General features: G+C 46.2%; 1 protein-coding gene across 1 annotated transcript in view; it reads right to left on the bottom strand.

Annotated features, from left to right (window-relative positions):
• The window catches only part of nbeab (neurobeachin b), a gene marked incomplete at both ends in the record, with an annotated part of 275893 nt that extends 253086 nt beyond the window's left edge, over window positions 1-22807 (bottom strand). The window contains one exon of the mRNA XM_080007466.1: window positions 22547-22807. Coding sequence (XP_079863592.1) covers window positions 22547-22807 — 261 coding nt within the window. The remainder of the gene's footprint in view (window positions 1-22546) is intronic.
• Between the last annotated feature and the right edge of the window lie 3594 nt (window positions 22808-26401).

Raw genomic sequence — 26401 nt, forward strand, 5'->3', positions numbered from 1 at the left:
TTTCTGTTTCCAAGATGGGCAGCCCTGATGAATATGTATTATGTATATACATTAACATAATTATCACAGGATCTAAATCTGTTTGCTCAGTCACACTGAATCAAATACGCTGTTAGGATTTGTTGTCAACTGCACACTGCAGACACGAGGATGACAGTAGTGCTTGGTAATAATTTGACATTGGCCAGCATCTTTCAGTGTTTGTATCGTCAAAGCCCTGTCACTAAATTTAGATAATCATAGATGTTATGTTACTATAGAGTTGAGCGTGATGAACCTCTTTATGGGATCTCAAATGGGCAGTATTTGCAGCAACGGTGACTGACATCGACACTGTGAAATGTGGCCAGTGATTATCACGATGAACATTACCTCCATATCGGCCCGGTCCTATTCCAAGGCAACGACTCCTAACTGCAGCCCAGCGCCTCTCCACTCGGTCAGAGAGCCGACTCACTTCTCTTTCTGCGACAAGGTCAGCTCCGCCTCCGTATAACGAGTCCTGCCACCTCTCATAAACAAGCAGCGGCGCACCGGCCCAGAGGAGAGCAGGGCGGCACTCCCTCCACCTCACCGGTGTGTACCCTGTGTACAGTATATACAGGAGCAGCCGAAACCACACGTGCACGGAGACAAGGCAGAGGACCTTGGAGGAGACACATTGGCATTCATGTGCGATTGAAGCGGCGTGTGCTCCCCTCCGTGTTCCGTAACATGTGCCGGAAGGGATAAATCAATCTGGGGGACTGTGAGCCAGCATAGTATTTGGAGGATACGCCCCAGCATGGTGCGGTCGACTTCCTGCGCGCTCAGGACACAAATGTTCTCTCAAGCTGGCCATGTTTAAGTGGCAGCGTGAGACATCTGGACGGAAGGAACGGACCGTTCCAGGTTCCTTCTTTTGGCGTCCCATTGTGGCAGGTAAGGAAACAAACGGCCGGCGCAAAACATTCAGAGGGGGAACAATCCAGAGGGAACGTCTGACCACACGGGACCGCCAACGTGTACCATACAACAAAAATAGGTATGAGACACATTAATGAGGCGCTGGATCATCAGCTCCGTCTGACAGAAATAACAACTTCACTTCCAGACACCCCAGTCGTGCTTGTATTATGAGATTCACACGAACACACACAACAACATTCTGCTCTCATTAAAATTGATGACACGTGTCATTTTCTTGTTCCATCAAAACGTCTAGATTTAGTCATTTACTGAACATCAAGGCCACCTCCAGCTGGATGACATGAAATAAGTGCTGGCGCAAAAAAACAATATATTTTTTGGAGTAAAATTGTCCACAACTGCTAAGGCGAGCTTATTTAATATTCTTCAAATATGCACTATGTACTTCAAATGTAATCAGTGTGCTACTTTTAAGGGAGAAAAAAAAAAAAACACTTTCAACCTTTCATTCAACGTTTCAAGCACCACTAAATGGTCAAAAGTAGACCTATTTATTAAAACTTTCCAACAACTAACAAAAAAGTCAGAGAAGTCAGAAGAAAGAAAATGCCAAAGGGTACAAGAGGGAACCAGGATTTCTGCTAGTTGTTAGCACTGATGGTTCAACCAACCAGAGTTTCATGCCTATGTTGGAAATGCTTTTTGAGAAAAACAAATATATATATATATATATATATATATATATATATATATATAATTTCACTTCTGAAAACCTCGCTGCCCCACATCACCGTGCCGCCTACTTCTCCACCCTTTTCCGAGCTGGCTCTGAAAGGACAAATGTATACAGGAAAGCATATCTGTGGAAATAGCGGTTGGGTTACAACAAACCTTGCGTAAACATCAAGTTCAACACGCGGCATGGGAGCCATGTCAGCGGTGTTGCATGGTCGAGTGGGAAAGTTTACCGACCGATTTCCTGTTGCCCGAAGTGCCTGCTCTGCCGGAAGCGATTCAGCTCGGACGCCAACGCTGAGCGCAAAGCCGCCCGGGCCGTCACACATTCATCCCGGCTTGCCTTCCCTCGCCCCGGGGGCCTGAGGGGGCGGACTTCCCGAGCCTCGCGCCGGCCCGTCCACCCGTCCACCCGACCATCCACCCCCGCCGCCGTCTGGCCGAGCCGCCGCATCGTCTCCAGGCCTCGGATGTGTCTGTCGGTGTGTGCCAAAAGGGAACGCCCCTCCCCCCGGGCGGCTAAGGGGAGGAGCCCGGACCGGGCGGCGTTGGCCTGCCTGATCCCCGTCGCTCCGGACAAGCAGGAGCTGTGAAACAAGCCTTGGAGGAGCCTCTCAATCAAACCAGGCAGCCGTGCGGAACAATCGAGCCGCGCGTCCCATTGATCCGTGCAATGCCGTCACAGAGCGGTGGAAGTGTTCCCTGCCGCACCGCGCCGTTATCTGCCGATCGGCACGATGCGACAGTGAATAACCGCGGGTTTCGGGCGCAGCGTGCTAATGCTCCCGGTTCACCGCAGCAGACAGCCGGTGAACCGCGGACTGATTCTCATCTCCGAGCCGGGGGGAGCGCGCCGGAAATCCACAATCTTCCCTGTAATAATAAAATCACCTGAAGAGACGACTACAATGGGGAAAAAAAACGAAAAGGTATCAACTTCTACGGGGGAACCGTGAAGATTTGACATCGGTATAAAAATTGAATGTACCCTCAAAAAAATATATATATTTATGAAATATGACAATGCTGACAACTTACTAGTTAAGAAAACCTACTTTAGCGAAAAGATAACTCCGATAACTACAAGCGTTCAGCCAAGGACCCTTAAGAGAAAAAGCACATTCACCAAGAAGAGAAGAAATTTAAAATCCTACAAAGCACAGGGCTAAACAACAAGGAGACAATTTTTGACTTCTTAAGTATAACACTGTGAGGGTACTTTACCAAACAAAAGTGGAGCGGGACACTCAACAAAAACAACAAAAAAAATACAATAAAAAAAATCCCCCAAAATTCCGCCCAACTCAAAACTACAAATGAAAAACAGCCAGATGAATCCGAAGAATACGGGCAAAGGAGATCAGCGCAAGGCCCAGGGATTTTCCGTCGAAAGTCAGAGGAAAGTGAGAGTGGACTCCGACATGAAGTGCTCGGTGCGTTATCACTGGAGAGCACGGTGGAGGGGATTTCGTCAGTCTCCTCTGCCCTCCGCTTCACGGCTGCTGCTTCAGCATGCGCGGCATTACCAGCGGAGCGCCGAGTCTCCGAGCCCGCGCCCCGGCAAAAGTCAACTGATGCCGTGCCAAATCATCTTCAACCAAAATGTAACCGCGGTAATCCTCCGCTTTTAAACTCCAGCGAAGTCCTTCAACCAGATCCCCCCCCCCCCCCCCTTTCATTAAATTCCACATTCAGCCGGGGCTTGATACCCCAGTATGCTCCAGTGTCCCACATTCAATTCATGTCCTGGGATCTCAAAAAAAACATGGCGGGGTTGACTGCCGTGCGCTCTGCGGTGTCGACCTGCGCCTCTCGGCTTCCCTGCGGCAGCTTCATTTAACGTCAGCGATGTAAGACTTAAATTGACGGGTTCACCCAAATGGGCTATTTTTGCCGTCATTAGACGTCGGGTCTACACTTCTTGGCGCCATTTTGTCAGAATTAGGTGTTCCATTGGAATCAAATGGGCTCAACTCAAAATGAACACTGAAGATGGCGGCGCCGGAGTCAGAAAAACAGACCAATCGCCACCGACATCAGGTTGATGTCGTGAAGAAAGCACACCGATCCTGCTTCTAGGTTCTTGCTTGCATCGTACTTTGTCTTGTGACCGTTTTCAAGGAGCACTGTGCTTTGTACGCGCATCGTAAATTCTTGTTGAGTGCATTTGGAAGAAAACGTTTATCGTTCGTGGTCGTAAAATGTAAACGTCGTAAAAATGTTCATTTTAATATGTCCGACATGACTTTGGAAACACATATGAAGAACGTCCCGGTAGCACACATGCTCTACCGGGGAGCGGGACCAGGATGCCGCTGAACTCAGAGTCCTGGACAAGTGATTTCTTTCCCCAAATACAATACAGTACTTGTAAACCAACACACTGTCGTTGTCAGGACGACAGCCAGCCTCAAACCACGTCAGCAACGTCTGCACGTCGTTTTATCGCATTGTTCTGTCCTTTACCACGATGGTCATCACCTGTTCCGCATGAACATATACACCGCGTTCCAAATTATTATGCAAATTATCTTTTTCTCTGATTTCACTAAATAGTCGATGCAAATGACAGTCAGTATAATCTTCAAGTCATCAACTGTTAGGGTATAATTCCAATGTTATTGAACAAACCTCCCAATAATAACAGTAATTCTTTTCAAAAATAAAAAACTCAAAATGCACCGTTCCAAATGATTGTGCACAACAGAGTTTCAAAACATTTTATAGGTGTAAAGAACTGAAAATGGTAATTTGTTGAATGTGCAGCATTAGGAGGTCATATTTACTGACATCAAAAGCTATTTCAATCAAAAACATCTTAACAGGCCAAGTTCCATGTTGACATAGGAGCCTTCTTTCATATCGCTTTCACTATTCTTGCCTCCATTGAACTTGTGAGTTTTTGGAGATTTTCTGCTTGAATTCCTTTGCAGGACGTCAGAACAGCCTCCCAGAGCTGCTGTTTTGATGCCAACTGCCTCCACCCTCATAGATCTTTTGCTTGAGGATGCTCCAAAGGTTCTCAATAGGGTGGAGGTCAGGGGAGGATGGGGGCCACACCATGAGTTTCTCTCCTTTTATGCCCATAGCAGCCAATGACACAGAGGTATTCTTTGCAGCATGAGATGGTGCATTGTCAGGCATGAAGATGGTTTTGCTACGGAAGGAAGGCACGGTTCTTCTTTTTGTACCATGGAAGAAAGTGCTCAGTCACAAACTCTATGTACTTTGCCGAGGTCATTTTCACCCCTTCAGGGGGCCTAAAGGGGCCTCCCAGCTCTCTCCCCATGATTCCGGCCCAAAACATGACTCCGCCGCCTCCTTGCTGACCTGGCAGCCTTGTTGGGACACGGTGGCCATCCACCAACCGATCAGTGATCCAAAGAGCCCTGAGGCACAATACCAACCATGAGTTTAATTGAAAATTAAATCTTAATGACACTTAAATCTAATTTGCATAATAATTTGGAACGCGTTGTATAGTACAGTATATGACTTCAATTACAGAATTGTGAACAATACATGGATGGATATCCAATACATTTCTACATTTTTCTTCTTTGCTCTTCAGCTTCCGAGTCTCTTTTTTTTACCGACTCATTCGATTAAATGTCAGATAAATTGCGATAAATCCCGGAAATCTGCCAATAAATCCCTATTTAAAAATCAACTTCGTTCCTTCGCAGAGGTGAATGAATTATGCATGACACCGTTGTATGTTTTTTTTACTATTGCCTTACAATTATATACATGGTGTGCGACGTCGGTATAACGGCTGGATGTGGTTTCTGTCTCTCTGTGTCTGTGTCTTCCAGCAGATTTCAAATATCCCTGGATGCAGACGCTGAGCCGCGCTGATGTTTCACCACACGCAGGCCTGTAAGCACGGAGCCGCGTTCTGCTCAGGGGCCATCAAGACGCGAGGCGGTGAACTGGATCGGATGGAAACACAAGCAGACGCGGGAGGAAAAAAAAAATACGTGCGAGGGGACTAATTCTAAAGCATTCTGTTCAAAATGTGACTCCGGTGCATAATGAACCATAAAAATGCACGGTGTCTCCGTTCATTATGCTGATCCCTGAGTATTAATTGTAATCCAAACCCCTAAATCGCCGTAAGCCCCCCCCAGTTATTTCTCCCTTTACTTCAGCTACATTAAGTCGGACGGAGATCCGGCTCTTACCGAGCGCTTCATGCTTCGAGATCAGCAGGAAATGGAAACATCCCAGCTGCATTGGGGCAATAAATACAAACATCCAGGAGACGGATTACATTAACCTTTAACAAAGGCAAAGTCTCGATAACAGAGCAGAGAGCAGGAGAGAAGGGTGAACCAATCAGCCCGGCTGTTGTTATCCGACAGAGACGTTGGGCTGTTCTGACTCCCTCATACCAATGAGAATGAATTGCAAATGAAAAAACAACCCGAGAAAAGGAATCATCTGCAGATGGCGCAGGCGGAGGAAATAACCGAATTGATGGTTTTAATCAAAATATGCATTCAACGTAGGTGCGCGTTATTCACTGCACAGTGGGCGTGACGCAAAACCATCATCGTGTCACTTCTGTGAATTGGACTTCAGGTGCCTCACGCTGATGAAGGCGCTAATTCCCGCTTTTTTGTTAATCATGGAGCCGGAGAGGAGGCATAATGAACATAAAGAACAAAAAGCACCGTCCCTTTAGGGTGCGACGCAGTATTCTTTACAACCTTTCTTTTCCTATTTTTTTGTGCAAACAGCAGGGTGTGTTTTTCTAAAGGAATGCTAGGAAACGGTTTCATAGCACGTCAGCAGTTGGTGAATAACCAACCACGCGTTGAACTAATTCAAAAGAAGACAGCATGGAGCTCCTGATGACTAATCATCTCAAAGAAAGACAATTTAGCTCCACGGGTGAGGTGGTATGTAATAAATCAGCTTTTTATCACAGTTGTCTTGTTTTTTTGTTTTTTGTTTTGTTAATTCCTTATTGATTAAACATGACTTTGGAAAATTAAATGGACTAAAAATTTAATGATTGCGAAACATTCTTCGAAGATATTATGATGAAAGCGAATTTAACAAAAAAGTCTCACCAGTTAGAACATAAAGTTAGACAGCCCACTTTTGACATCTCAAATCACCACAAGGTGATTAAAGGTATCTTTGCTCAAGGCACATGACACGATTTGAATTATTCACCATGTCAATTTTATGGATCATGAGGAGCGGTGAAATATACATTTAATTAGCACCAGGATCCAAGGTGACACATAGAAAAGGCAAAGAGACACAAAGAGACAAGCATCTCCGACGTGCTTAAAAAGCTGGAGCAGGCCTGCGGCGTGTATTCCATCTGAATAGGTCCACTAGCCAGTGGGACATGGGATTATATTGTGAAAGAAATCCATTGACTTGCACACAGACAACTCAGACGTCAGGTCCACGACGCCCCCGCATCCAATTAGACCGCTGGAAGCTTCGGGGACGGATTTGTCGGGCATCTAAAAACAAATTATTTCTCACAGCTTCACCCTAACTCAGTCAAATGATTGTGGTGCGGAACCCGCGTAACAATGGAACCGGATCGCCCGCAAGTTGATTTTGCTGCGTCTGAGCGGAGGCTTGGAGGAGTCGGGAAGGAGTTTCCGGTTCGAAGCACAACTTTGAATAAAACATGCATCAGCTGTGGTATACCCCTGCCCGAAACCATTATCTTTGACACATCACATCATTAGCTGCCCAGCGGTAGAACACAAAAAAAACAAAAAAAAAATGAGTGCAATACATTCACCGAAATGGAATTCAGATACTATACAGTCACGTTATAAAGCGTACTTTATTTAAATAAAATATACATCATTTGTCGGGGGCCGCCAGTCTTCCCGCGGGCCTGTGGCACTTTCTTATCAAGCCCAAGCTACTGATTATTCCCTGTCACTATTCCCTGTCCGACGCTTACATGTCAACACCTCTGCCAATCGTTTGTTATCCGGCGCCAGCGAGTGCTGTGACTTTGCATGTTTAACTGATTGGAGGTGCGGCTCATCTCCATAGAAATTAGTGTGTGTGTGTGTGTGTGTGTGTGTGTGTGTGTGTGTGTGCGTACGTGCGTGTGTGTGCGTGCGGTATCCAGGGCTGTGTTTCCCTCAGTGGCCTTGTAGTGCAAGCTCCACCCGGGAATACGTCTGAGTATTCACGAGGTGGATCCAACATGGATCTGTTTGGATGTAAACAGCTCTAGTTTGTTGACGTGAGTTCACCAAGGAATCAGCTGCTGCCGCAGTTCACAAATCATGGCTTATTAACCGTATTTGCTGTGTTTTCTCGAATAGTCCCTTTTAAACGGACCAAACCCGGACATTGAAAGTGGACCGACAGCAAAGGGATTCTTGTTTTTGGGATCCTTTGTCGTTCACACTGTCAGTTGATTTGAAGGGTTCTCTTCCTGGTCCACTTCAGCTCCGATGGGGCCTCAGTCCTCTTTCCGTTCACACTGTGGTTCCTCTGGAGCTCAGACCTCCACTGCTTTGGATTATGGGTAGTTTTTACTTGGAACAAGACGGCCGCTGCTAGCGCTCAACCAATATGGGTTTTTAAGGGCCGACACAGGTAGCGATCTTTGTTTGACCGAGTCTGCCGATGCTGATATTTTGTGCCAATATTCAACATCGTTAAATTCGATTTAAATTCTTCACGGCAAAAAAAAATATATATATATTTCTTAAAAGTGTAATAATAATTCCAGGATACTTAACTGCCTTTAAATGAAGAATTTGCTTTTTTTCTAATTTCATTTGAAAATGAAATTGCATTTGAAAAAATACAATAAGAGTGCATGACAGCGGCAAACAGAGCAATCAGTCTCTGCTCCACTTGCTTTTGAAAAATAATTCTTAAATTTTTGTCATGTTTGTTTTGTGTTTCTTTTTTTTTTTTTTGCTGGTAAAAGTTACAGGAGGATATGAAATATAAACACAATCATCATTGTTTAGTTATCGTCATCGACTGTCATTCCGTCCTATGTTCAAGGGCTTCTGGAGTCCGCTCCCGTTGGTCACTTCAGCTTGGCGCACCACGCCCGAGGGGGAGGGACAGTCCATTAAACATGCGGGGGATTTCTTTAGCGTGTGTCTGATTATTATTAATTGTTTCTGGGGCTGTGCCCGACTCAGAAGTTGAATCAGATTGGGCTGTTCAACGGAAATATGAACGGGGCACACGGCCAGGTGCGGACAGGGGGGTCCGGATGCCCCCTGTCCTGGGAAAAAACAGCGGTTATACGCTGCTTTTCACCACGGAAGAAAAAAATCCATAGCGTCACAGCCCTGGGTCTGAGCACGGTTCGTTTCAGAGGGGTCCGAGTTATTTTGGAGTTTTTCCACATTTGTGCAAAAAATGCCGACCAAGTGTGAAAACACCCGTGGTCTTGAACTCATTCCCCAGGAACTCAGCAGCTTGTAGCTCCGACATGGGAGCTTGGAGATGAGAACTTGGAGCAGTCCAGGGGTTACTTTCGGGCAACAGGGAGTGGCATGGCGACGAGCGAGAAAATGTTTTTTGGTCTGATACCTTCTGAGCACCAGAAGCTTCAGAGCTAGTTCTAGACAATGGGGGGAAAAAAAAGGTCTCAAAAGGTCCGCAATCGCTTATTTTAATACAGCAACTGTCCATCCAGCAATTCAGATAATGGTAAAAGTTATAACCATAATTAAAAAAAAATCAATTTCAGCCATCTTGTACAATGTCAGTTTGCTCCTACTCGGCAACTTTGCTTTGTGAAACGACACCGGAGACTCTGAGTTGCAACTCGAACGAACCTGTCTTCTAACCTCTCATCTAAGGAACCTGAGTGAACAGGATGCTCCAGACGTTGCAGAAACCTTTGCTTGAGCTGTTTAATTTTGAGCTAGTTGCAGGTCTTCTGGTTGCATTGCCCGGTGGTTGCCTCTTGGAGAGGAAAAGGGAAGAGCAACAACCCTGCTCGTCCGTCTCATCCAAACTCCATCCTCTACTCTAATAGTCTCTCCACACAGAGTCCAGCCTCCATCTTGCTGATTTTATTACATCAAATTGATTCTCGGCAAACAGACACGATCCTTCTGACCAATACCAATACTTTCGTGAAGCGTTATTTAAATGCTGTCTCAGAATTGCCATCTCATTTGCGCTGCGAGTCAACACAACAGAGCCAACGACTGTGTGGATTTTCTTCCTTGGCGGCAACACGGCAGTGAGATGGAGCTCCTACTTTTTTGTCAATTTGTAAACCACCGTCAGGGCCGCAATCATCGGAATCAGGTCAGCCTCAGCCAGCAACAAACAGGAATAACCTCCAGCTCCAGCTCACACTTCCTGCACTGTGTATGTGTGTGAGCGTGTGAGTGAGTGTGTGTGTGTCTGTGAGTGTGTGCGTGTGTGCGTGTGTGTGTGTGTGTGTGTGTGTGTGTGTGTGTGTGTGTGTGTGTGTGTGTGTGTGTGTGTGGATGAATGCTCAAATAAGCACACTGCAAACGTGGCGGATGTAAAGAAAAGAATCATCTCTGTGGAGTCCATCTATATTTATTCTGTCTGCTCTCTCCGTCGCACCTCGGGCTGGAGCACATATGACATAGTGTTGACATCTAGATATCGTAAGATGTTGTCTTCAAAACTGAACTGCGGTAAAGTGCGAGTGCAAAAGGTAAAGCAATTTTCAGACCCGTCGAACAACATACTCTGGGCAGCACCGATCTGTCTGTGCATGTGCTGTGGGAGAGAGCGGGCCGAGGCAGTCGCCGTCACTTCCTGCATTTGCATCCCATAGTAGTTTGGCAGCCGGTTCATCTGATAAGCGCTACCCCCTCCGAGATAGGAGAGGCGGCCCCCGACACACCGTAATGCTAATATGGGCAGGAGCAAAATAATACTTCATCAGCAACCCCCCCCCCCTCCCCGGGTTTGGGCTGCATCATGCGAGCGAGAGGGGTTGGTTCATCCGGGCAGGGACACGCCGAGGGGGAGGAAGGAGGAAGTACATGCGCAGCGTTTGCAGTGGCTTCTGACCCCTAGAAGGCACACGAACCAATCAGCGGGCCTGTGCGCCCTGTCGTATTTACATTTCAAATGGCTACAGCAGCGTATGACCGGGACCGAAGAGGGTTGAACCAACTCAAGTTCCTAGTTCACCAACAATATGCTGTGGCTACCATATGAGATTTTCACCATCACCCTGGTTAAAAAAATAGCAGAGTTCCCAATAAGACGCGGCGATGCCACCGACTCCTCCATGTAATGTGGGCTGGTGAAGCCCTCTGAGACTGAATGGTGATTATGGACCGTAGAAATCATCTCGACTTGACCAACATATTAAGGGGCGACGGGGGGGATATCTTCTCTTTAAAACAAAGAAAATAATAATTCATCTGTTTTGGGAAAAGAGAGAACGTTTCTGCTAAACAGTCGACGGCATGAAAAACCCTGTGGTACTGAGGTTGGGAAAGCAAATGAAAAGCGAGCCGAAAAACACATGCAAACGTGGCAGCGTTGACTGAATTGTAAAATGCATTTTCAGCAAGTCCTTTGAGGCCGTCACCGGTGCTGGGAAATTACTTTTAAAACAAACGGATATCAAAAGCACACTCAATCGGAATTCAAATCCAGCCTTAAATCGCATGCAGATTATTAGTGGGACGACCAAGAGACGCTGCTATGACGGGAAACTGGTTGGGAAAAAAGCGCAGACTTTACTGAAGTAGGCAAGATTACAGCAGCGCCGCGTAACAAAAGCTGCCGCTTCCGCCGTCCCCTTCCAATCTCGCGAACGACGGACGCCGAATTCTGTTGTCATGTGACCGCCTCAGCCGGATCCAGTAAATGAAGGTGACAGCGATCCGAGATGGAACTGAGGCAATGAGGTGATAAATTGCCGGCAGCGGTGGGATGCTTACAGAGGAGGAGGTCAACCACAACAGAACGTCGCTCGGGCCACTCCAGTCCGGCTTCACACATCTCATCTATTATGCATTCCCCGCAGATACCGGGGGCCTCTCGACTTCACAGAGCGCGATGAATGGAAAAAGCAGAGCAGACTGGTACTTTAGAAATGCAGCACAGCAGGTGTAAGGCTATGCAAGTGAGGATGGGTTTTGGGGTTTTTTTTGTGGAAAAATTGATTTCTTTGAGACCAGAGGCAATTGTATCAGGACCAGCAGGGACACGGTTTAGCGGGGTTGTTTTCAATCAATTCCCAACGTAACGATGGGCTTTCCAGGAACAATATAAAAGGGAAGATATAAAGATAGCGAGTCACCGAAAGGACAGTCTTGAGGTACGCTGCCGCGGCGACAAATATCTCTTTTAAAATTGCCTGCTTGGCATATCCTTTGAAAGTGGGGCAACATGAATTTTAGATGGCTTGTGTGAAGAACAAAGCCTACCTACTCAGGGCAGGAGTGGGAAAGTCTTTTTCCTGAAGCCATCGTCTCCATGGTGAACACTGAACTGTTAGTGGCACATAAAGGCTGTTTGCCCGCCTCTGATATCAGGAAAAACCCAAGCACTTCTGCTAAAAAACACACTAGTTCAAACGCTATAAAGCAAAAGCAACCTGCAAAACAGGCGATTCCTTTTTTTAAGCACGTTTGTTCTTAAATGTGACCATCTATCGAAGACTCTATCGAAGGTTAAAAATAAATAAAAGCTTTGAATGGAAATTCTGGGGGTGGGTGGAATTCAGTGTAATCCAGCCAACACGTATGACTTCATGGGTCAACTTTTTAAAGAACCATCAACAAAAATTTTCTACATCATTAAACTACAGGTATATCCCTGTCATTTAAATCATCATGAGCAAGAAAAAATAAGTAAGATCGAGGATTTCTATGAGACATAAGCCAAAAACTCATTAACCTTTTGACCATATATTTTTAGTCATTAAAATATAAAGATGCTGAAAATGACCGTTTTAAACGTGTGTATTTCTTATCTCCGGAAAGTAAGTGGCTACGGGCGATGGTGGCGCAGGAGGTAGACTGGGCCGTGCTGTAATCAGAGGGTTCCTGGTTCGATCCCCCGTTTCTCCTGGCAGCACGTTTGAAGTGTCCTTGAGCAAGACACTGAACCCTAAAGTGCTCTCAATGAGAGCGTATCGACGTATGAATGTGTGTGTGAATGGGTGAATGAGAGGCGTGTATTGTAAAACGCTTTGAGTGGTCGCAAGACTGGAAAAGCGCTATGTAAGATGCAGTCCATCTACCATTTACCATTTACCAGGATAAAATATTGAGACGTGAGAAATCACCAATATACTGTACGTTGAATCACATTGCTTGACTTGTGCCAAACAAACACTAACTGACAACAAATTCACACAAAAGTCACTGCGGAATTAGCCATTATTCCTCAAAATAGCCAAATAATGCAACTGCATAAACAGATAACACCATTGACAACTGCACCATACATGCACAAGGAACAATGCAAAGTGGCACATGGTGCATATAGTTCTAAATGTAAAAGCAAAACACAGTGTAGTCTCTACTCCCTATCATGTTCTATCGATGATACAATAACGCATTAAGTATATTAAAGAGCAGTGTGCAGGTTCCATTTATTAATGGATTTACAATTTGAGAGTTTATGGAGAAGATGATTTGAAAAAGAAAAAAAATTATAAACGTTTTTACGGGCATAAAGGGAAAACAACATTTCTTTAAAGATATTTTAAGCTTGTGTGTAAAAAAATTTAAACATATGCCCCTTTACATGAGTGTAGGTATGGCTAGAACCTTAGCCTTAACATTGATCATTGTAAAAATAACAATTATTCCAGTAAAAGTAGTATAAAAATAAAAATAAAAAATGTGTCCTTTCTTCCCATCGTCTTTATGACATCACGTTTGAGCGTCACCACAGATTGGATCGGGAGGGGGCTTCAATCTCTGGCCCTTGTAGCGAGCAGGGCCGGAGCCTCACGGGTGCACCCGTATCTTAAAGCGGGCCGAAACACACTAAAAGGGGCTTTGACGCCTAGCAGGCTCAATATTACAATAATATTATTATTATTATTATTATTATTATTATTATTATTATTATTAATAATAATAATAATAATAATAATAATAATAATAATAATAATAACATTATTTATATATAGAACCTTTAAAAACACAGTTTACAAAGTGCTTTGACTGATGAAATAAAAGCAGAGTGCTAAGATCATGAAATTAAAAGGCAAAGAACATTAATAAACAGGAATTAAATTCATGAATTAAATTTGAAACAAGATAAAGAGACAATATAAATAAATAATCAAATGTATACAATGTGATAATAAGAAATACAAATAAAAAGGAGAATTAATAAATAAATAAGTAGAATAAAAATAATATAAATAAAGAAAAGGAGTGATATCACATAAAAGCAAATCTAGAAAAATGGGTTTCGGCCCCGAGGCTGCGGCCCATCCTTCCAGTTGGGAGGAGGATTTTCCACCTCATCAGTATCAGCGCACTCAACACTGGGATTAATTTCTCTTCTACCTCCCACCGTAGAGCTCCGTCCCGTCTCCCCACGTTTAAGATTTGAGTTTGAAAACAACTTTTTTGCCATACATGAATTTATTGGGGATGCCAGCCTGCGAATTGCGTGCTTTTTGGTAACCAGTACACTGCTAACCTGTACGACCCAACCATGTACTGAATATATCTTTTGCCATTACAAAAATTGCAGTCTTCACACTGGAACAATAAAGCTGCATCTAATCCAATATAATTGAATTACAACCCAAAAACCCTAAATTAACAAGAACCGGGATTTAAGCCACTAAAATATAGCTTACCGTTCTTTGCCTTGGTTAAAACCTCGCCCCCAACAGAGATTGAGCACTTACTTCTAAAAAGCCTCCAGAGTCACGGCAGACATTATCCTGGAGGAAGGTCACTGCTGTTTACATCTCCTGCCTATAGTTATTAATACGGAGCGCGTGCAGCCGGCGACACCTCCAGAGTGTTACAGTCCACTAGCTGCCAGTGACGGATGCCCATCAAACGCCCATTCCTCACTTTGGCAGCAGGCCTGTGTAAAAACATTTGGAGGGTGATTTGTAGGTTTGAGCCAAGGGCCTTCCAGGGTACATAGCGTCACAGTGTCTATTTACAAATAAACACGTATTTATGATAAGGCGGAGCGATGCAGCACAAATATTTTTTTTTTTTATACGTGTAGACGGTAAAATGGTTCACTATTTTTTTTTTTTTTAATCTAAATTAAACGAGAAGGTCGTCGAGGGCAGTGTATTCTGTTGAAATTCTTTCAAGGGCATTTCACGGTTAGTTGAAAAATCGGTATCATACTCTTGCGAACTTGTAATATTAAATTTGTAAATGTCTATTCGCCTATTCATTCAATCAATGGCTGCCTTGCATTACGCACCAGTTTCTCGCAAACTGCGGTAAAATGGTGGCCGAGCACGCGTGGCACATGTCCAGGTGGTCCGCTTAAGAATCCTGATCATATATAGTGGTTGAACATTTTGAATGATGTGTCACGATTCTTCCAGAACCCAAATTGAACAAAACCATGATGAATGTCACAGTGAATGTGTAGAAAACATCCGCAAAACGTGCCATTGAAAATCCACTGTAAAAAGCTTGGAAATCGCTGCACTCATTCATATCTATGACATCGTCAAAAGCGACGTGTACACAACATAGAATGCCGCCTCCAAAGATTCATTCGGTTTAAATAACGTCTCTAAGAAAATATTATCGCGTTTAATCCCTGCAACAGAGGGACCGTGCTGGCTCCGCGATGACACATCTTAATTTCAGCGCCCACTTTAACCTGCCCATACATTAAAGATGGAAAAACAAAATGTAATTAGCTCTGATAAGGCCTGTTGACACAGCACTGTATCTGGTTACTGAGCTTATTCAATTAACTTCTCTGGGCGTTGATAGCGTGAAGGGTCATGTGAGGAGAACAAGTTCAGCCCTCGTTGCAACGCTCGGTCTTGTGTATCTTAATAAGTCAGCGTCTGATCCGTTCGTGGACTCCCCTGCTTTTCCCGGAGATTGAATCATAATTGGGGATGCACTGAAAGGAGGGAGTTGAGCGTAACAAGCAATCGTCGATTAATCGATAACATGAAGATTAATCGCGTCACCAGGGGGTGGCGCCGTGGCGGGTGGGCGCCGACGCCGCGTCGCGCACCTCCTGTGTCTGGGGCCGCGAGGGGCCATGAGGAGCGTTTCTCATCATTTCATTTCATTTCAAAAACGGAGAGGTTCGAGGCAAGACTCGCTGAGCTGGCTCGTGCATACAGGAATATTTACCACCCGCCTCGGCGCATTTAAATATTTTAACTTTTTTCCGTCCTCTGCGACGGAATGAGACAGCTGTTACGCAGCAGATCAAGTCCGGTGCCGGTACGGGCGCCGAGAGGCTTGGAAAAACTACTTTTCAGGCAGCGTCATGATCCACCGTCTTAACACAATTATTTTCCATCTTGGTTTTTGAGACTATTTTGCCAGTAACTGAACGGTACAACCAAACTTACCTACTGTTGTTAAATTTTGTGTAATGTTATTTCCCATTGAAGCTACTCGTAAACCACTTGTTTGCCTATTTCGGATGCATTATAGATCTGATTTAAAAAGAAAAACAAACAGAGGCCCCGGCTCGTGCGGCGAGCTCCAAATATCACCATACTCGGCTCTCAATGTTATTACCAAAGTGAGACGCTTCTGGATCGTATTTACCAAATATGTTTTGGGATAACCCTATTATTCTGTCTTGTATTAATTTACCAAAGAACAAAAAAAAAAAGGATCTGGCTCCCATCAGCCAGAGCAGGGTCGTTTGCGACAGACGCATCCCCACATTATTTATTTCCGTTTACTAATATATTTCCGTTCGTCCGCTCCGCGCATATGCTCCGGCGCCGTCTGATTTACAAATCACGGACGAGCGAATAGTGTGATTTAAGAGAAAACAAACAACTCGGGATGCGTGTATGAGCCATAAAATGCAACTGATGGAATGTGCACTGTAGCACGATACTGAGAACCTCTCCGTGAAGGCAGATCCTGGAGACATTTTAATCGCTCACGATCTAATACCGTCGTGTCGCCGCCTCCTGTCGTACCGGCGGGTACTACTACTACCCGGCCGTTTTTTGGGGGGTTTTTTCCCCCGCCTCGAAAAACGCCCCGTGGCCCACAAAGACGCCTGTTGATACAAGTACAACAAGACCGCGGATTGTTCAGTTCTTAAAATCTTAATCAATTAAATTCTTGTTCGCAATTAATCGATAGTCGATTAATTGTTAACATCCCTAACAGAACCTGCTTTCAGCCCAACACTAGCCCAATATGGGCTACCGTCATTTTGTTAAACATTTATGAGCAACAAATGTGGAACCTTGTCAAGTGCCAGATGCCTGAATAGATTCCTCAACTGAAACAATAGATTTTCAATCGCTAAATTTCGAGCGAGTGACGACAGCGCGCGGGTGTCCCGTCTCCTTGATACCACCCCGCTAAAATGCATTTAAGGATAATAACGGCTCAGTGCATCTCTGATGGTCATAATGGTCATATGTGGTTTCTGTGGCAGACATACAGCAGGTATGGGAGGGGCGCCGGGAGAGAAACCAGTCCAGCTAAACGGCAGAGTTCACAGGAGAGATCTCAATTCATCTTTTTCTATTTGGCCTCGACACTTTAATATTGCCAAGAAAAGATCGAGCTCGGCGATATAAAAATTAAAGTCCAATGAGCATCAGTGGGACTGCAGTCGGACTAATAGACGCGTAACGCCATTAAGCCTCTAACGGTTATTGCTGAGGTGACTGCCAGTGACCCCACGCCGCGTTTGAATCGTGACCCGAGGCTGCGCGGCGGATGAAAACGACCTCTTCAAGCGGCGGCGGTAATGAACAGGAGGCTCAGGGGCCCACGAGTGGCGACGACACAGAGAACCGTCCTGAACCGCCGAGAATACTGATACAGCCGGAAGGGGAGCGGCGTGGCGGCGAGCGGCCATCCGTCAGGGAGCGCCCCCGTCCACGCACCGGCGTGGAAGCCCGGGCGAGCGCAGTGATTACCCTGACCCTGCGCGGCGCAGAGGGTGGTTCATCGGCCCATTCCTTGATGTGGTTATCAGTCAGTCGTTCGGGAGGAAATGAGGAATCTGTTACCGCCAAGTGTCGTGGAGCAATACCTGCGGCATGCTTTTGTTTGTTTGTTTGGCTGGCTGGTTTCTGTTTTTTTTCCTCCCACCACTTTATTTTCTATTGATCGCGATCATTTGCTCTCCCCGCCTCTCCGCCAGATCTCATTATCAAACGTATCAAGCCAGGTTTCAGCTGCGGAGCTGTCTGGCGTTGAGTAATCAGGCCCATCTTTTGTTAGAAAGCCTCCGAATGATTCCTACCCAAGACACAATGAGCAATGTAAAAAATAAATAAATAAACAAATAAATAGATAAACAAATAAACAAAAAAGAAAAAACACTTGCTAGTCCTGTTTCCTGATCTTTGAGGGAAGCGATGAGACGATTCGTTTTTTTTGTTTGTTTGTTTTTTTCCCAACGGTGGCCAAACCTCTCTGGAAAAACACGACTTGCACAAAAAGGGGCGATTTGTTTGAGTCCCGCACTGGCAGAATATCAGGCGCATCCGCGAGCGCGGTATGTGGTCGACGCGCAGGCATCCGATTCGAAATACCGCACCCCTTTTGACGAGAAAAAAAAAAAAATAAATCAAACAAGCCGGTTGGAAACCCCCAAAAGCGTGAGAATCCGTCAAATACCCAGCCCCGGGCGAGAACGTCCATTTATTGTGCGATGGCATAGCTAGAGGACAGTGGACGGGAGGACAGTGGTCCTGATTAACTTGTCGCTGTTCAGAGGGTCGGCTGTTGCCGAAATAGCCTAAATATTTGGCTAAATTTTCGTTTTTTAAGAATAACTCTGCGGGAGTCACAGAGAACTCTGTTTGAGTATATGGCCATGGAACAGCCTCCAGGCCAGAGTGGAAGTGACTCTTTCCTGGGAATGAAAACCAAAAATAACACACTGCCAAGGATGAACCACGACACACCAGGGATGCAGCGGTACAGCGGGCTCACGGTTCAGTGTGTATCGGGGTATTGCGGCCACGGTAACAGTACGGCTTCGGTATCCTTTTAATTAAGAAAAAAATAATTAGAAATTTTGAAAGTTAAAAAGGTGTAAAAAAAAATTTTTATAGTAGTCAACCACAAATAACTAGTGTAATGCTCTGTGTGTAGGAGTGTGGGGGGAGAGGAGACGGGGGTTCATGTTCATCGTTGGGTTGACGTGACGTGACAGTGGGTGCGCTCCTTTTCAGCATAGGATCTCTCATAAATGGAGGGGGAAAACATTTGCCGGCGGCAGGAGACAGCAACTTAAACAAACAACACAACATGAAACTGTAAAACTTGACAAAAAAAAAAAAGCAGCTCATCACCAGATGAGACTCGGTTCCCTCCGTTCCTACAAAAGAATCACTGAAGAGAAGCTCGTAATAAAGAGGGACACGCCCGTCCCAGGGGGTTATTTTCAGACTGGACACCTTGATTGATGCACACTCTTTACTGCAACATTTCTATTTATCTTTATCTCGTGTTTCTATTGAAAAGGCTGCGCAGCTGAAAAAAAACAGGCCTCTCAAGCAAAAATAGTGAAAAGCTGCGCGGGCTCCGTGCGGACCCCCTGCGGCTGACAGGAAGCAGCATTTACTGCACGCCGCGCCGCACCCGTAAGCTGCGCCAACGCGTCCTGCGGACTTCTACCGTGATACCGTTGTACCGGGGTTCACGTGTGCGTACTGAAACGCAGGGGGCGTACCGAACGGCTCCATTGCATACCCCGTACCGTTGACTCCCTCCTACACGGCGGGGGCACAGAACTGAAAATAAACGCGAGAAAATTCACATCATAATTCACACTGAACTCCAGATTTTTTTTGTTTGAAAAAAAATGCTTCGTAGGTGCGATGTGTGTGAGTTGTCCATGTCCGATAAGAGTCTGGTGGAGACACGGAGAAGAAGTTTCAGGCCCGAACAAATGTGACTTTACACAATAAGGTCAGATTTCTAAATCCACCTTACATAACAGTACCATTGATTGACCCAGTGTCCTTTCCTTCCATGCCGCGATTCCAGTAGATAAACTGATTCAGATCATGCGTGCTTATCAAGTCAAATCCATACCACTTCAGCTGACATTACCGCTATTTAAGGAAGGATATCAGCTGTTCGCAAGGTACTATGGGACAATTTCAACTTTACTCCAAGTAGACAGGCCATGAGATGATTTTCCTGCTTTGCCTTAAAGCTAGATGCTGGTTCTTAAGTGTTGCAGGCATCTGAAAGGAACGGCATAAAAATAAAAATAATGCACGTCTATTTGATGGTGTGGTGCCAGAAACAGCTAAAAAATAATAATAATAACTTGAAAATAACCAAGGGTTTTTATTGAGCGAGTCATTTATTTTACTTGTTTGTGCCAGAAAATGTCACACGTCTCAGTGATAAGGTGTCAGCGAGTCGGGCCACGACAACCACTGCTTTTTTCACCTGCACATGTCAGATGCTGAACTTTTTACTGTCTACGTGAAGTGGCCTTTTGTTCGGCCACAACAGGCGGTAATTAATCTCCAGAGCGCTAACAAGGCGACGCAAAACCCGTCAAGCGTCCTGCTTCTGTCCTGTATCACGTGCCGGACAAAAGACCAAAGCACCGACTGATCCTACGTGGAAAAGTTTCCATCGTTTCACCCATTTAGGGTTCGCTGGGAGTAACCTAAAGATAACCAAGTCGAAAAACGAAAGACGGCAGATTCCATCAGGAAACGATATCGGTATTTTAACTGGTGCTTTATACGTATATTTAATTTTACACAAGGAGGAAATACACTCACTGCAAATGCCTGGATCAAACTCGTCACAGCATGGGATCAAATCCTCAGACCGCCTTAAACTTGCTTTATCAATTCTCCCAGTATGCTCTTGTCTCATTTTTTTCCAAAAATTTAAAAATAAAAAAAAATAAAAAAAATCGGGATTATTTTACGGTGTTGGTGCAGTGGCAAGTATAAGCGTATAAGACGTTAAGTTCTTACAGATAAGAGACAGATAAGCAGCATCTGCAGCAGCAGCATCTGCAGCAGCAGCAGCATCTGCAGCAGCAGCAGCATCTGCAGCAGCAGCAGCAGCATCTGCAGCAGCAGCGGCAGCAGCAGCAGCAGCGGCAGCAGCAGCAGCAGCGGCAGCAGCAGCAGCAGCGGCAGCAGCAGCAGCAGCGGCAGCAGCAGCAGCAGCAGCAGCAGCAGCAGCACACAGTTCCTGCACCTTACAGCATTTTAAGGCTCCTGTGCGGCCGAAGGGGGGAAGCAAAGCACCGACCGGGGGATCAGGGATAAAAGGCTTAAACCCTATAAAAAAGGTACAGTCTGTGTGTGTGACATTGGCTTTGTTATGAACCTGCCTCACGCAGCACTTGGCTGGCGGGCGCTTCTCCCACCAGCTTACTGTACAGTTTGACAATTCCAGTCTGGTAATGCCCCCCGGGCGCCTAAAGTAGGTTTCTGTACCAAAACCCAAAACGGCATTCTCAATATCAGCTCTTTGAAGTGACTTGCATCCGTTGTAGTGATGCTTAAACATTTATAGTACAGAGGCCCGGCTGGTCTCGTAAGGAGAAAAAAAAAAAAAAAAAGTGTTAAAGAAACTCGCTGGTGGACTTGATTAGGAGCGTTCAGGCGTCTGGTAAAATATGTCTGGACGCACGACCGGGGCGGGGCCACATGACTGCAGAGGAATCAGCGAAAGGTGTCAAACCAAGAGGGCGGCCGAGTGGACTTTTGGCTAAATGAGGCCCCACTCTCACGACATTCCTTCGGAACTCACTTCACAGGAGTCGGTCACGGTCGCTGTCCACTGCAAAGACTCTTTTTCTGGACAAGACTTGATTATCTTAAAATAACCCGCAAGAGTATTAGTGATTATTTTCTGAAGGATGTAGTTACTATCCTCCCAATGACATCGATTCAGTGTAAACAGAAGGGGAGAGGACCTTTATCTCACCACAATACCTGTACTAGGTATTTGGGGGACCTGGGTTACAATAACATCCTATTTTTTATTTGTATTAAATCGGCGACCGGAGCAATCAAAATGCTCATCAATGATTCATTAGAACCGTATCCTTGGAGATGACTATGAAACCACCTACACCATTTTCTTTTGGAAATTCAAATCAGGACATGCATGAGAACACATCTGCAGAAAAAAAAAATATGATGGCATATGAAGTATTATAGGTTCTGTTACAGCAGGACAACAGCAAGTGCTTATATGCATTTGCTTCAGTGGAACTGTGTCAGGGTTTTTTAACTTTTACTTCAGAAAAGGTCGTGCAACCACCACAGTCTGCACGCCCATGGTCCTTGACAAATTCCAAAATTAACCTCACATGCGTTTCACGGAGAGAGAGACAGAGGTTGGATGGTGATGGGGGATTTCAAGCGGGCAAATCGATTTATTTATTTATTAATTTTAATTTAACTGTAAAAAAAAAAAAACCAAAACAGAAATAAGATAAAATCACAGAATGTGACGGTCACACATCGGGACGCAACAACTGCACCGCACCGTGTCACCGTCTCTACATAATCTACAAATCCACCTCCTCCATCCCGGCAGCCTCCCCGACACGCGGCGCGGTCTGCGGTCCGCGGGGAGACAGCTGCCGCTGGTAAAAGTTGGATCTGTTTAGGCTTAAAAACAAAAACAAAAGCGTCGCCCCTCAACACCGACCGATATCAGGCGGAACACAGCGGTTGTCTCATCGGAGGCTCCATCCACCCCCCGCATCCAGGAGGCGGCGGGTCGGACGCGGCGCCCGTTCTTACCAGATTCAGCACCGTCTCCGCGATGTCCCTGTTGCTGACCTCCCCGACCTGGATCAGACCGGCGAGGACGGCGAACTTCATCCCGATATTCCGGATGGGGACGGCGGGGTCGAGCGCCCCCGCCGCCAGGAGCGCCGCGCCGGGCGCCTTGGCGACCCGGGGAGCCGGAGCCGGCGCCGGAGCCGGGGCGCCGCGGCGGGCGGAGAGCGGCGCCGAGCCCGGCACGCTGCCCGGCGCGGAGCCCGGCTTGACGGAGGACATTTGACGGAGCCGGGGGTGGTTCACCGGGGCATCAGGGGGAGGAATAAAATAAAATAATAACAACAGCAGCAATAATAATAATAATAATAATAATAACAATAACAATAACAATAATAATAATAATGTGTCTCCAGTGAGCTCCGGGGGGACGTGTCGGTCTGCGGAGGATCCCGGTCCGAGCTGATCTCGGGTCTGGAGCCACAGCGTGCACGGGGCTGGGGGCGTGCGTGGCTCAGGGACGCGCACGTCGGTGGGCGCCGTGTTGCCGCCCCCTGCCGGCGCCGGCGCGGAAGGGCGACCGCGCACCGAAAGCCCCGTCGCCGGGAGGTTATTCATTGCCTCGGGGTAACTCGGTTTCGTTGGCGGGGCTTGTATTGTCGAGACTACAGCCCGCCCGGCCCCTCATACCAGTTGAGACGCGTGTTAAAGGGACAATACGACTCGTAAAATGCAGTTTTGCACTTCCCAAACCATAAAACGCAGTTGTTTTTCTTTCCCACCCCCCGGCCCGAACTGAATGATCGCGGCTCCAACCTTGCGATGGAAAAGGTTGTTTGTGCCTCAAAGTGACTTGGTTTCGTTCCCGGTGTTTATATTTGACATGTTACATCCCACCCTGCGGACGGCAGTCACCTGTTAGCACCGGTGTCGAGCCAAAAACTGAAGACAGGGGTGAAGACAGGGGTTCACAAGCTAGGGTCCGCGGCCCCCTGTGTGTGTGTGTGTGTGTGTGTGTGTGTGTGTGTGTGTATACACAGACACGCACTGTGCCAACCAGTTAGCACAGTGTTGCTCTTCGCTAACTTCGTGGATACGTGTGTAAATAATGTCTTTTTTTTTTTTTTTTAATCTAACTTCCCATATGTTTAATAAACTGTGTAGACGTTGTGCCTTAATCCACCACACAACTGACATTATATTCACTCATCAACGGAAAAGCCATGTACAGGAAACACACTTTAATATATGTAATGTATCCATTAAAATTAATATTTATTTTTTTACATTTCAAAATAGACCAAGAAATAACTCGTGTCTAAAACAAGTGAACGGTAAATGCGTCTTAACTTGTACCTATTTGCAGAAGTAACTGTGAAGAAAAGGCCCCCGACGTCACGGGGGTTATGAACAGCAGACGGGCGCTGACAGTCCTGTCTCACCGTGCAGGGTCAACTCAGCCTCACAGCTTCACCAATTATTTCTATTTCCATCCAACTCCATAGGGAGCTTCTCTGGGCTTTTTTTTTTTTTTTTTTTTTAATAATGTGTTACACGGGAAAAACTGACGATTCAACAATCAGGCCAAAAATATCTGAGATCATATTAAATGATGTTATGCGGTTGTCATCGCCATGATTCGTCTTCCTATTTATCCAAAGTGTATCCTAAGTAGCCGGGGCTGTACTGTTTATACAACATAAGATAAGATATGATAAGGGTTAAATAATCCCTGGGGGGATATTCTGCTTTTGTGTTTGTAGGTTGATAATACTATTAAAAAGGAGGGATGTCTAGTGAGGGGAAGGTGGATATACTGTCTGAGACAGACAGACAGACAGACAGACAGACAGACAGACAGACAGACAGATAGATAGACAGATAGATAGATAGATAGATAGATAGATAGATAGATAGATAGATAGATAGATAGATAGATAGATAGATAGATAGATAGATAGATAGACAGACAGACAGACAGACAGAAATATAGATGGACTGACAGACTGATAGATAGATAGATAGACAGACAGATCGATAGATAGACAGACAGACAGACAGACAGACAGACAGACAGACAGACAGATAATAATAAACTGTGGCCTTTGTAACTGGAGGATGTTGTGTTGTCGGCCTGGCATGCTACACACTAATGCTCTTGTAAAGCCAGTGGGAAACGAGCAGGGGGCCTCCTAATTCCTCCGTCTCCGCTCCCGCTCCCAGTGTTCCTCTGTGTCGAAGCCGCCTCCCGGTCCAGGGGGACCTGGGCCCTGGCAGCGCTGGACCAACACCGGCTGAATGGAGGTCAGTGCCGGGGCTTTTAATCTGCCATTCACATGCTAAGGTCCGAACAGACCGCTCTGAATGGACGCGGGTGCCAACCGCAGATGCAATCTCCCAGGAAAAGCAAAGGAGCTGTTTATTTTGGGAGGAAGGAAGTGGGTGAGAGAGTTAATGTGTGTTTCACAGGGTCGAGGACGTCCCCGAGACGTGATTTGTATTATGTTTGCACTCATAAAAAGTGTGTCCTGTTTCCACGTAGGTGAAATAAAAAAAATAACATTAAAAAATCTCATTTTAACTGTTCCGGTGAGGGTCTAAATGGGGGGGGGGCAGTTTCTTCTTCTTCTTTGGGCTGCTCCCGTTAGGGGTCGCCGGCGACGCTTTTGTTTCTGTCGCCATACCTTCTGTATCAAATTACTTCATTACACATAAAATATTTCAACAAGATTACTTTGAAAATTGCATGTACTTTTTTTTTTTTTTTTTTACCTGTGCTGTTGGCATGCTGGACATACAATACAGAGTATTTGTTCCATTGCATCCAGGACAGGGTTGGTCTGCAAGTGGAGTTCAACTTCTCAACCTGCAATGCAACTCTTCATTAATTCTTCAATCATCAACAACTGCTGCAACAACTCTGTCCTGTGGACGACCTGTAGGATGACAAGAGCACAGCTTTTTGTTATAGAGAACCACCACCAACCCCCCTCTTTGGAGAACTATTTATCATGTTTGGGTCTATAAACAACTGATCACTACTCCAAGAGGGGGAGAATCACCACGGGTGAGACAAATAAACATAGAAACAAACAACGTTTACACAAAAACATGAACATTGGACGACAACATGTTTTGAAAAACAGAGTTAATCAGGTCCAGGAAAACTAGAACTACAACTGGTCACGTGGCCTCTTCCTGTCATAGTTATGGCAGCAAATGAGGAAGGAAAGGAGAAGGATGATACCAGGAGGGTGTGTGTGTGTGTGTGTGTGTGTGTTTGTCAGGTGTCCACCGGTGAGTGTACAGGACTTATCCCAATTGGTTCTGGTGCATAAGGTCTGTATTATGTCATGGCGCCTCCAAGCAGTGGAAAGGGCCCTGAAGCCCTCCCCGAGCTCCGCAGCTGCATAGACACCCCACAGCATCAGGAAAGCCCCAAGCACCCTGCCCAGCAGCCACAGAAGACCCCCGGGCCCCCAGGGAAGCTGGAGGCCCGCGGAGCAACCCCCACGCCTGGCCCCCCAGTCCCAGGGAGCATTAGGAGACCCCGCACCCCCGGGGCGCACACATACAACCCACTCCCAAGTGCAGGCACAAGACGCAGCCGCGGGCGCAGAACGCAGGCCGGGGGCGCCAGGCACGAACCGCAAGCCCGGATCCAGGCCCGGCAGACGGACCGACACCCCGCACGAACCGTCCGCCCCCCCACGTGCCCACCCAGGCCCCGCGCGATGGCGAGGCCCGCCCCACCGCAGCCGACCAGACGCCCCACCCGGCCGCGAGCACCCATCCACGTAGCAGAGGGTGCTCAGCATGGGGCACCCCCGCCGCCAACTCCGGCAGGCCGCCAGATACATGGGCAGCCGGCACGCC

The sequence above is a fragment of the Zeus faber genome (genome assembly GCF_960531495.2).
Source record: "Zeus faber genome assembly, chromosome: 9".
NCBI lineage: Eukaryota > Metazoa > Chordata > Actinopteri > Zeiformes > Zeidae > Zeus > Zeus faber.